This window comes from Spermophilus citellus (genome assembly GCF_964194105.1).
Source record: "Spermophilus citellus genome assembly, chromosome: 3".
Classification (NCBI taxonomy): Eukaryota; Metazoa; Chordata; class Mammalia; order Rodentia; family Sciuridae; genus Spermophilus; species Spermophilus citellus.
In genome coordinates this window covers 16,924,190-16,936,356 of record NC_138184.1, presented here as the reverse complement: position 1 = coordinate 16,936,356, position 12,167 = coordinate 16,924,190, and the positions used below count along the sequence as shown (strand labels likewise).

Genomic DNA, 12,167 nt, shown 5'->3' with positions numbered 1-12,167 from the left:
TGGGTCCCTCAAGGCACTCCAGCCCCGCCTCCAGACCATAGGTCCAGGGCTACGGCGGACCCTGCCACTCTGGTCATCGCCTGGGAACAAAATGCAGCCACCACGCCGCCGTTTCGGCCACCACCATCTCCTCCTCCTGGTTCTGCTGCTGCCCTCGCCGCCTCTGACCCGCGCCCCAGCGCCCCCGGGCCCTGCTGCCGCCCTACTCCAGGCTCTTGGGCTGCGCGATGGACCCAGGGGAGCCCCCACGCTCCGGCCTGTTCCTCCGGTCATGTGGCGCCTGTTCCGCCACCGCGACCCCCAGGAGACCAGGACGGGCTGGCGACGGACGCCCTCGGGGGCTACCCTGCGACCGTGCCACGTGGAGGAGCTGGGGGTCGCTGGAAACATCGTGCGCCACATCCCGGATCGTGGTGAGTGGGGCCTGCGTGGGAAGCATGGGTCTGGGAGGCCGAGACTTCCTCGAGCGAGCCTTGAGCGCGGCAGAGCGAGACCAGAGTGACCGCGAGGGCCCCCACGCACCCAGTCCAGCCCACTACAGCCTGGGTCTCCGCACCCCATCCCTCCTAGTCCTCTGCGCGCCTGAGACACCCGCTCTGGCTTGGAGAGGGAGGGCCCCCTTGCCTCGGGCAGCCCCTGGCTTGCAGCCGAAGCCCTGCCCCCACTCCACGCCGCTTCACACCGTTTGATGCCTTCTTGCAGGTGCCCCCCGCCATGTCCCAGCATCCCTTCCCCAGGGGCCTCAGGCGCTTGCTCATCTCTCTTTGCCTGTGTCCCCAAGTGTAGGGCAGCCTGCCTGCACCCTGCAGGGCCTCTTCCTTGTAGCTAGTGCCCTGCCCCCACTCTGTCACTCCCACCCCGCCGCGTCACACCTTGTGAAGCCTTCCAACAGATGGTGCGCCCCCAGCCCCAAGCTCTCACCTTCTTCCCTGTCCCCAACTGAGATCCTTTGTGGGGCAGGCCGGGCACCAGGCGGGGACGCTGCCTAAGCCAAGCTCTCTCATCTCTCCAGGTGCACCCACCCGGATCCCAGAGCCGGTCTCGGCCTTAGGGCTGTGCCCTGAGTGGACCGTCGTCTTCGACCTGTCGGCAGTGGAACCCGCCGAGCGCCCAACGCTCGCCCGCCTGGAGCTGCGCTTCGCAGAGGTGGGGACAGAGGCGGCAGCCCCCTCGGGCCGCTGGGAGCTGAGCGTGGCGCTGGCGGGCGAGGAGGCTGGCGCGGGCCCCGGGCCGGTCCTGCTCCACCAGGAGGTGCCCGCCCTAGAGCTGCCAGTGCGCGCCGAGCTGCTGGGCATCGCCTGGGCTCCCAACGCCTCGGCGCCGCGCAGCCTCCGCCTGGCGCTGGCGCTGCGCCCCCAGGCGCCAGCCACTTGCGCGCGCCTGGCAGAGGCCTCCCTGCTGCTGGTGACTCTTGACCCGCGCCTGTGCCACCCTCTGGCCCGGCCGCGGCGCGAGGCCGAACCCACGTCGGGCGATGGCCTGGGGGGCGTGTGCCGCGCACGGCGGCTCTACGTCAGCTTCCGAGAGGTGGGCTGGCACCGCTGGGTCATCGCGCCGCGTGGCTTCCTGGCCAACTACTGTCAGGGCCAGTGCACTCTACCCGCCGCACTGCCCGGACCCGGCGGGCCACCCGCATTAAACCATGCGGTGCTGCGCGCGCTCATGCACGCGGCCGCCCCGGGCGCCGCTGGCCTGCCCTGCTGCGTGCCTGCACGCCTGTCGCCCATCTCTGTGCTCTTCTTTGACAACAGTGACAACGTGGTTCTACGGCACTATGAAGACATGGTGGTGGACGAGTGTGGATGTCGCTGACCAGGGGCGGGCAGGGACGTTGTGGCATGGACCCAACAATAAAAACCTGGTGGTCTGCTCTGCTGGTCCTTGTCACCTTAGTGGGGAGGAATGGGCCTTTGCTATCTACACGCACCGGGTCACTGTGTGGCGCCACCATCCCAGTCCTCTCTACTGCCCCCAATCTCCAGGGGGCCCACAGGCCCAGATGCTGTGCCAGAGAGGCAAGGGCAGTGGTCTCCCCGAGAACCCTCTGCAGACAGCTGAGCCCTCTTTAAACCCCTCCCAACCAGCCAGGTCCCCAGTCCAACCAGTGCCCTCCCAACACAACCCTGCAGTTCACCTGGCCCCATGTGAAAGCAAAAACTGTTTATTAATATTTTATTGGTGACAAAAGAGCTTAAAACAAATTGACCAAAAATCAAGTTACATCGCCTTGGTACAGATGCTCTTCAGTTTGTAAAACTCAAATGCTGCTAGGAAGGTGGAGGACAAAGCAAAGGGCACACAGCAGAGGCAAAGCATTCCAGCCAGAGGCAGGCGGGTCGCAGCTGCCCAGGGCAGTGCAGGGTCATGGAGGGAACCTACCCGAATCTATGCCTCTATGCAGCCTACCAAAAGAAGGGGGACCAAAAGCCCTACAGCAATGGGAATAAATAAGTCCTTGCCAGAAGGAAGGTGGCCTGTGCACTCCTGCCGGTCCCACATCAGCCAGAATCTGGAGGCTTTGGGATAAGGGCCTTGGACACCTCGTGGGGAGGGGAAGAAGGCTGGGTGGGGTCACCAGGGCCTGGGCAGGCAGGACATGGTCTTTAGCGAAGTGGTCACCAGGCAGATAGCCACCCCAACCCACGTGGGCAAGGAGCTGGGTGGGGGCAGTTTTCCCAACAACTTCTGGCATTGTAAAACCTGAACCCAGACAGATGCCCCTCCACCAACTGAGGTGACGTGCTCCTCCAAGCCCCTTCAGCACACAGCCAGCTTACTTCTCAGAAACTTCATTCTTCCGCAAAAGCAGAAACAGCCCCACGTCAGTGAGCTGTGCCAGCAGGTAGAGGGGCTCCAAATCAGGGTGGGTACTCGGCATGTTTACCAGCACGGGGACTGTGTGTGCCTCCCCAGTGACAGGGACAGACCTGCTTGGCTGTTGCCTTCCACTGCATCCTTGGGAAGGACCCTGGGGAAGCAGCCGCTGGACCAGAAACAGCCACCCTTCTGGCCCCTGGCCTTATGGCCAGTCCTGGCTGAGGTCCCCTGGTGGGGCCACGAGCACCTTCCTCACGGAGCAGCTACAGCCCTGCGCCAAGTCCGCCACGCAGGGAGCAGCTGTGCTTCTCAGAGTCCAGTGGAGCAGGCGGGGCCTCCAGGCCAGGTGAGGCCACTGCTGCACCAACCTGCCACCTGCAGCGAGAAGCCTCTGGAAGCTAAAACTTAAAAACAAAAATCCTCCTCGAAACCATGGCACAGGTGTTGATCCCAGTCTCCAGTTGCGCTGGCTTGTATAAACTTCGTTTCTGGAAGCTTCTTGCATCTCCCAGGTCCACCACTAAGATCTTAGAGACAAACTTAGGACAGTGTATTTTTCAGTACTCCTTTGAAAGAATCTTTAAAAAAACAAACAGAAAAACCCAAAACCATATTTTCTTTAAATGAAACCCCTCTTAAAACACAGGCCGTGTGACCTGGGCGGTCTGGGAGCTGATGTGGGCAGAACCCACACTCCTCCGGCCCTGCGTGGCCGGCAGCCACCCACAAGGAGCCTGCTCAGGCACAGAAACGCCAAGTTTTTTCCTGCTAAAACGTAGTCCCCTTTCAATAAAAGAAAAAAGAAAGAAAAAAGAACAGAGGAAAGGGCTACTCTGAGATGAGGGTCTTCCTCCCTCCGCCCTGGTCGCAGACCCAGGTGTGGACGCAGCGAGCTGGGCCTCCTTGGCAGCGGGGCTGGACAGGGACTGGCCAGGCGGCTCCTGCGCGGCCGGCCCACCTCCCGCTCTCCCTTCTCCTTCTCCTCGCCGCCGCCGCCGCGTGCCAGCAGGGGGCGCTCGCTCTGTCTCGGTTCCTCTCTCCCTCGGTTGCTCCTCTCCCTCTCCTGTTGCTCACACAGTGGTGCTTCAGTTTTAGCAGTGGAAAACAGGTATCCATTTATTTTTATTTTTTATTACCCAGAATAAGATGCTGATGGACTAAGCCACGTAGCTTAGCTCTTCCGCCGCCACCTGTGGGAGAAGGACAGGGCGAGAGACCCTTAGGGACAGCATGGGAAGCCAGGATCCTGAGCTGCTGCCCAGATACTAAGGCACCTGGGTGATACATGGGTGCCCAAGGACAGGGACTTACAAGGAATGAGCAAAGTCGAGCGCTAAGGCCAGCAAACCCCGAGCTTTGGCAGCACCCCACTTGCCCAGCACAGACAAGCTGGGGCAAGGGGACCCGGAGCCCACACTCAACCCACTCTGGTCCTATGTTATAGATGAGGAAACTAAAGCCCAGGGTAGGGATGCTCAGCAGAGCCTGGCAGGCGCTCAGAAGGCCCTCTTCAGGCAGCAAGCTGCCGTCAGGGTGAGAGCCCACTGTCTTCCCGGCCCAGGCAACTGTGGGCCCCATATCCCTTTCCCTCAGGGGTTCTAGAATTAATTCTCAATGGGGGGACACATGTGGTGCCACTCTGACCCACAGTGGCAGTCACAGAACAAATTGGTCCCTTGGGGGCCAGCATGCATTTCCAGAATTTCCTCAAGAGTCCAGAGCCCCAGTGAAGACCCCCGTACTGGCTCCAGACCCTTTTTCAGGGGAAGGGGCAGGGCTAAGGTCTGCTCAGGGTGACTTGCCTTCTAGTACTGGGACAGCCCCGTCACCCCGCCATGCTGGTACGCCCGTTCTCCCTGGTATGTGGAGTCTTGAGATAGCGCCACATCAATCTGTGATTTAAACTCATCACCAAGGTAACTGTCCTGAAAGACAAGGTCAGGGAATCAGGGAAGTGAGCAAGGTTGGGGAAAGCCAAAGGGCATTCACATTTCTGTCCTCAAGGCCAAGTGGCAGGATGACCCACCCAATTATTGCAGCACAGCAACAGGTAACCCAGATGGGGACTGCCAGGCCTGTTGCTTGGGACTCTTCAGGAGAACAGTGTCTGAATGAAATGTTCTAGACTTACGGCCTCATGCTAAGTGCCTCATGTCATGAAGGCGCCATCATTGTTCTTAGAAGGTGCTCAGTCCTAGGGGCAGGCATCACAAACTCACCTGGGACAGCTCGGGCTGGGAGAGACCGGGTTGGCTCATTTGGGAGGGCTGGCTCATGGAGATGTAGCCCTGCGTCAGGGCTCCCTGGGAGAAAGGCTGCGAGGCCACATCCTGGCTGGCCTGGCTGTTGGGGAGGTTGGTCTGGCTGGGTCCAGGAAGCCCGAAGCGATTCTTCTGGCGTCCTCCACGACCAGTCTTGCTTTTGGGGGCACCCCGGCCTGAAAGGAGGATTAAGCCTCAGAGGCAAGCATAACTCAGCAAAGGCCAGCCTGAGGTTTGGCACTGCTCAATCCTGATGCCAATGTGCTCTCCCCAGCACACGGCTGCCAGGTGCTCACCTGCCGCTGGCCCATTAGCTTGTCCAAAGTAGCCTGGCGGCGGCATGGGTGGCATAACCAGGTTGAAGGGAATAGGAATGTTCATGGCAGCCACGTGGCTGGGGCCAGCGCTGATCATGCCAATCTGGTCGTGGGTCTGAAAGTACATGTTTGAGGGCCGACCTGCAATACAAAGCAGACAGCACATGTCACTCCCAAGTCAATGTCCCCAACAGGCTAGTCTGCCCCACAGAGAGTGAGAACCTTTGTCCTGTGGTTTCCTTGCTTGCCCTGGCCTTGCAAGGGTGAGAAATGCAGCCCTCCACCCCCAATTGTGCCTGCCCCCCTGGGGGATCCTGGGAAGTCACCTAGTGAGACTCTAAAAATGGCTGGGCTCAGAGGAAGAGTGCTTGCCCAGCATGTGCAAGGCCCTAGGTTCCATCTTAGCGTCAGAAAAAATAATCCTTTTAATAGCAAATTTCACATTCCCACTCCATGTTAAAAGCAAGAAAACACCTTCATGGGGGGAAACTCTTGAGTCCTGCTTGCTCTGGCTAAAGGCAAATAAAGGCCCTGGTGTACCTCAGGGGCTGGGGAGGCCACAGGGAGGAGGTCTCGCCCTCCAGAGGAAGGGATACAACTGCACAGGGCTGACTCTAAGGCTCAGCACTAATTCAGAGTGAAAATTTTTGAACTCTGTGACACCTGGACATCCTCAGCTATTCAATGACTTTCCCAGTAAGGGCAATATGGTTTTTTGTCTTTTTTTATTTTGTGGTGCTGGGGATTGAACCCAAGGCCTTGTGCATGTGAGGCAAGCACTCTACCAACTGAGCTATATCCCCAGCCCCAGTAAAATGGTTTGTGTTGTTAAAGAACACAATGCATAGTTTGAGCCTCATGGCTAAGAGAATATCAGGCAAGGGAAGGGGCTGGCCACTTTCAAGGACATCTGAGTTTGGTGAGTAGTCACCTCAGGGCCCATCTCTGCAGCATAGATGAGGGCAAAGCCAGATGTCTGAAGGCCCCAGCCTCAATTTATAGTGCAAATTAGCACAGGGGAGGAGCCGAAGGAGGCAGTGACTGGGGCAGTTAGGACTGTTCTCAAGCAGCAGGGGCAGGCCTGACCTTATTATACGCAGAGATTCTGCTTAGGAAGCAAGGACACCAAAGAGGCCAGCCAGCTTCCCCCAAAACAGAGCACAGATATCTCAGGAAGGCAGCAGACCTCAATTAACTGCAGGCCATCAAAGGGAGCTGTGGTTACGACCTGCTGGTGGAGGGTAAGCAAAGGGCAGGAGGCAAAGGCCAGAGCTGGCCGAGGGTCAGCAGGGCGGAAACCTAAGGAAGCAAAGTTGAGGGCAGCGCTGCCATGTCTGAAGAAACATCTTGCTTTTAGAAGCCAACAAGGAACAACTATTCAATTTCCGACCAGGGACACTGAAAAATGCCCCTCATTGTCAGGACCGAGGCTTGTGAAGACCACCCAAGGAGCAAGAGTCAAAGCTGAGACTTGGGAATGTCAACATCCTGGCATGGGGACATGGGTTGGATTGGTCCCTGTAGGAGACTCACCCTGGCTGCTCCGGTCGTAGACTGATCCTGGGATGATGGCCTCACGGGCATCATACATGGCTGTTGTCATGAAGCGGGCCCCCTGCAAAGTGGTAGACAGATGAGGAATTTGTCATGTCAACAGAATGCAGAATTCTCCACAGATCTGGTGGCTTGGAAGTGGCAGGTGCTTGAGCTCTTGAGGTTTGCTGACTTCGGTGCCCCAGCTCAGTTTCCTAACTGTAGTGCTCAATGTCCTTGCCTGCTGCAGGCCAAATGTGACTCCCAGAGACCACCCAGGACTTAGCAGCCGATGAATCCCAGAGCCAAGCATGCCCCAGAGGGCTCGGGAGACTCCATGTGGGAGCTCAAGCTGGTGCTCCACCTCTCCCCCAGGAGGCCCTCTGGGGGCTCACTGACCTGAGGCACAGCCTCAGCTTGCACCTGCCACCATTCACAGCTACCTTCCCAGGACAGAAGCCTAGGAGAAGGAACCCCCAGACCAGTATCTGCCCTCACCCTGCCCTGAGACCCTCTATGCCTGGTGATATGGCCCAGAGAGCTGGGCTCACATGCCCAGAAGAGGTGAGGCCAGGGGTCCCTAACTCCCAACTCGTGGGTTTTGTGTCCTTTGTTCCTCTACAGAGTTCTGGTGCCACTAAAACAAGAGATGGGCCAAGTAGACATGTGAACAAGGTAAGAAGCTGGCCCTTCTCCCAAGCCTGCTCTGCCTCTGGATGCTTACCGGGTTGATGGTATTGACAAGCTTCCGGGGCTTGCTAAACTGCATGAGGCTTTCCCGGAGGTTGTTCAGCGGCCCCTCCACCAGCACCTTCTGCTCCTTGTAGTAGTTGAGCAAGTGGTTCCACAGTGGCTGCTTTGACAGGGCCTTTGGGTTGCCAACGATGATGACGCCGTACCTGCAATAAGAATGTGGTGCTGAGGACCTGAGTGGCAGGGAGCTGGTGCTCATCTGCAAAACAGGCCAAGGGAAACCAAAAGTCCAGATCCAGAGGGACAGAGAGCAGCTCCCTCCTGCACCTGTATGCATCAGGCAGGAGCCCAGGCAGGCCCCAAAGCTGCTGACCCTGCATACAAGTTATGTTGTGGCAGACTCCAAACAGCCTGATGTTAAAACACCTGCCAAGAAGGTCTATCTGCAGTCAAGAGTCAGATTCCCAGGACTAGGGCATGAGCCACTGAGGGGCACCTTACATGGCCAGCTCCTTTAGCTCACCCTAATGCAGCTGTGTGTCAGAAATCCACCTAATACTGGCCACCAAACAAGGCAGCACCCTAAAAAGTGAAGTGACAAATAAAAAACCACCTATGTCCTAAGTAGGGAACCAACGTGTAAATGTGAACCAGGAGGTGTGAGCCATGGGCTCCTGTTATTTGGCAAGCCATATGCTAGATTCTTGGACTTGTGGTTGATGAGTGGGCAATTGTTGCCTGGGATTCTGTGGGGACAGATACACTGGCCACCTTGGTCTCAGGGTCCTTTTTATTATTCACTCAGAAGAATTATATTCCAGAACCTCAAAAGGTAGACAGGACTAAAGGGCACAACAAGGACACCCACAAACAAGCCCGAGCTGCTGGGTTTGAACCTCAGCCTTGAAGCCCCAATATATAATCCTGGCTGGACTGAGAAACATGGGCCCCAGACAACCACGAGGACACAGAAACAAAGAAAACTCTTGGTGAGACATGGAGCCCTCTGACCTCTAGGACTAGCCAAGCCGTCAGGCAACCAAAGCTGGGCCTGTGCTGCAAGGGTGAGCATACCTTGCTCTGGTCAGGGCCACATTAAGACGTCTGGGGTCGTTTAAAAACCCAATTCCTTGGTGCTCATTTGCCCGCACGCAGGAGAGGATGATGAAGTCCTTCTCACGTCCCTGGAAGGCATCCACGCTAGCGATCTCCACCTCCTGAAAGGGGCAGCATTGTCCCATCAGTCAGCAGGCTGCCCCCAGGGACCCCCAAAACCACATGGAACATGTCAAGATACACCATCAAATGCCACTGGTAAGCTAAGGACCAGGCACTGCTCACTGTGCCCCTCCCACATCACTCTCTTGACTTTTTTTTTTGGGGGGGTGGGCAGGGTTTTTTGGAACTGAACCTAGGGGTGCTGAGCAACATCCCCCCCCTTTTTTTAAGACAAGAGACAAGGTCTAAATCGCCAAAGCCAGCCTCAAACTTCAGGATCCGTGTGCCTCAGCCTCCCAAGTCCCTAGGATTACAGGCATGCACCACCACACCCAGCTCTCCTGGCCTTTCCTACTTTTTATTTTCTTTCTTTTTTTGTGTGTGGTGCTGGGGACTGAACTCAGAGCAGTGCACATGCCAGGAAAGCCCTCCACTGCTAAACTACACCCTCCTTTTTATTTTGTTCCCCAATAATAAAAGCACTTGTGTGCTCCTGGAAAACCCAAGGAACAGAACAGAAACCACTCGCAATGTCATCCCCCAGATTTTGCATTTGGGATTACTTCCTCATGGAGTTCTACCTGGATGTTAATAAAGGAGCAAATTCTGTGTCCACTACACAGTGGCACCCATTGTTCCCCACTGTTCCCATCTTGGAGTAGTTTCTCAATTTACTCCGAAAAATGCCCCAAGAAATACACTTTCATGCACACATGGTTCTGACCTTTGGAACATACTCCTCACGGCCTAGTGCCTGACCATACAGAACTCTGGCAAGGACACTGGAAATGTTCTATCGGGTGCCCTTCCTGAGAGGCTGGACTGACTTGTGTTTCTGGGCATGTTCTGAACTCTGCTTGTGACAGGTGCCCCTCATGTGGGCAACCTTTAAGGTCAAAAGTCAACATTTACTGTGTGACCCAGAAGGTCAGGCTTGAAACAAACCTCCACTGAGTGTGTGGCCCGTGGCAGAGCATCCTTCAGTGTGACGTACCTGGTAGAGCTTCGTGTGCAGGGAGCCACTAAACTGCATGTACTGCACCAGGTAGGAGCGCTGGCCCTCGTAGGGCGTGATAATGCCAATCTGGTCAGGCTTCGCTCCCGCCTTCAGCAGCTTTGTGGTAATTTTCTCTACGTTGGCAGCTTCCGTCCTGCAAAAATCAGGCTTTCAGTGACAGAGCTCTCCTGCGAGAGCCCCAATCCCAGGAGGAGGCTGTGAGGAGAGGGTGCAGCTACACCTCCAGTGTAACGTGAACCTATAGCAACCCAGGGGGGCAATGGGTACCACTCTGATAGCTAAGAGTGTGACACTGAAGGCCCAGCTGGCATCACCTGCACCAAACCCAGCATGACCTTAGCTGGGCTCCCTCATCTTTAGTAAGAAGTCAGGAGAAGTGGAAAAGACACACTGCAGGCTTAGAACATGCCCAATAAAATACAAATATAGCTGTGAACAGTGGTGCATGGCTGTAACCCAGTAATTTAGGAGGCTTAAGCAGGAAGATGCTAAGTTCAAGGCCAGTCTGGGCAACTTAGTGATATCCTTGTATCAGGAAGTAAAAAGGTAGGGCTGGGGTTGTGGCTCAGTGGGAGTGTTTGCCTGGCAGGTGTGAGGCACTGGGTTGGGGACAGAGCTCAATGCTCAGTGGTTAGAGCACCCATGGGGGTTCCATCCCCAGGACGACAACAAACAAACAAGCAAATACATTGGAAAGAAGATGGAAATAAATCTATTGGTAGAGTCTACACAGATGGGGGAAAGGAGAAAACGTATCAATATCACTCCACAGGTGGCTTCAAAGCCTGTGGATGCAGGTATGTCCTGCTTACCTGTTCAGGTAGGATGTGCCTGAGCTGGCGATCTCCTCCTGGCCCTGAGTCACGTAGAAGAACATGGGCTTGTCAGGCTGGGGCCACTGAAAGTCAAACCCCTTTTTCACACGGTCCGCTGACATAAAAAGGAAAGAAAAAAGACATGTCATGTCAGAGAAGAAAAGTCACAGCTGTCTCAAATAAGCCCAGAGAGCAATGGGGACACTGCTCCAGGGCAAAGAACCCAGGTGTGGGATGCCCTGGCCAGGGTATTTGAGCCAGTCTCCTGGCCTATGATACCCAGGACTGAGCAAGGCCATTGGGCAGAGCTGGCTAGCTGAGCATGTCCTCATTGTCGGTGCTTTTTTGAAGTCTACTCAAGACATGCACCTATACCAGGATATCACAGATATCTGTTTCCTTCCAGAGGTTTTGCTGTCATCTCAAAAGACCCATAAATCCATGATTGACTTCTATGTGACTGTTGAGCTTCACTGTCACTGATCTGGGCCTCTGGACAGGCACCTCTGTCTCTGGACCCCTTCCTGAGTCTGATATTGCCCTGGTGCCTACAGTGGCAGTACTCCAATACCTCATAGTGGGCACTCTCACTGTCCTTGAGTTCTTCAAGATGGCATGACTGTCCCTGGCCCTGTGCATTTCCTTATACTTTTAAGGTCAGCCAGTCAACATGCATGTTCCAACTCCCTGGAACCATCATCAGTGTGAGAAAAGCAGTGTTGCTACACAGCTAGACTAACAGTGACCAAGGCAGATGGCCACCGAGGACATACTGTATAAGACCTTTTATGTCGAGGTGAAAATAAAGTACACTCCTTCCATCTAGTCAAAGTGAGGAGAGGGGCCAGCTGGGTAAACTTGGGGGCCCAGGAGCCCAGGGACTAGTGGCAAATGCTTAGCCACACACATCCACAGCCAGGAGCTTGCACATGTAATCACAGCCCTCAGCAGCTGGTGTGGACTGGCTCCAGTCCTGCCTTGGATAGTGGCCACTCTCAGGGATGAAGGCAGCTTCTGGGAACTGGTGAGGTTCTGTCTCAGGGTTTAGCTACTGGTTATGTAGGTGTGTTCACTTAATGAAACTCATTGAGCTGGGCACTCATGAGATAGGCACAATAAGTTTACTAATAAGTTCAATAAGTTTAATAAAAGTAACTCACTGGGTACAAACTAAGTAGGGAGGAAGCAACAAATAGTGTCCTCCCAAGTTGCTAATGTCCTGGGGATAGCCAAGGAGGCCAGAGTGGGGCTGGCAAGGGTCTAGGCTAGCCCAGAGGCACTGAACTCAGACACCTCAGAGGGCCACAGGAGAGGTCTTCATGGCCTCATGTTTGCTAGCCTGGCCATGTAATGGCACAGCACCATTCCAAGAGTCATGGTGACAGTGGCAACAATTGCCAGGACCTATACCATCCATTTGGGAGCTGTGTAGGGTAAACTCTGAGCTTGTGTCCTCATGTCTAAGTGGAGCTAAACACAGACATGGCAGGTTGTG

General features: G+C 55.7%; 2 protein-coding genes across 3 annotated transcripts in view; one reads left to right on the top strand and one right to left on the bottom strand.

Annotated features, from left to right (window-relative positions):
- Positions 1 to 91: 91 nt before the first annotated feature.
- Positions 92 to 1,870, top strand: GDF1 (growth differentiation factor 1; the record flags this gene model as incomplete). Its single annotated transcript, XM_081285878.1, has 2 exons — positions 92 to 413; positions 1,013 to 1,870. The coding sequence occupies 2 exons, from the start codon at positions 92 to 94 to the stop codon at positions 1,810 to 1,812; spliced, it is 1,122 nt and encodes a 373-aa protein (XP_081142004.1). The 3' UTR covers positions 1,813 to 1,870.
- A 276-nt stretch (positions 1,871 to 2,146) lies between these two features.
- UPF1 (UPF1 RNA helicase and ATPase) overlaps positions 2,147 to 12,167 on the bottom strand; it is a 35,236-nt gene continuing 25,215 nt past the window's right edge. For both annotated transcript variants that reach the window (XM_081284377.1, XM_081284378.1), the window contains exons 16-24: positions 10,670 to 10,787; positions 9,834 to 9,990; positions 8,696 to 8,838; positions 7,653 to 7,827; positions 6,929 to 7,010; positions 5,375 to 5,536; positions 5,037 to 5,254; positions 4,620 to 4,742; positions 2,147 to 4,007 (exon numbers count right to left, since the gene is read on the bottom strand). In XM_081284377.1, the coding sequence (XP_081140503.1) occupies positions 4,623 to 4,742; positions 5,037 to 5,254; positions 5,375 to 5,536; positions 6,929 to 7,010; positions 7,653 to 7,827; positions 8,696 to 8,838; positions 9,834 to 9,990; positions 10,670 to 10,787 (1,175 nt within the window). In that variant the 3' untranslated portion in view covers positions 2,147 to 4,007; positions 4,620 to 4,622. The remainder of the gene's footprint in view (positions 4,008 to 4,619; positions 4,743 to 5,036; positions 5,255 to 5,374; positions 5,537 to 6,928; positions 7,011 to 7,652; positions 7,828 to 8,695; positions 8,839 to 9,833; positions 9,991 to 10,669; positions 10,788 to 12,167) is intronic.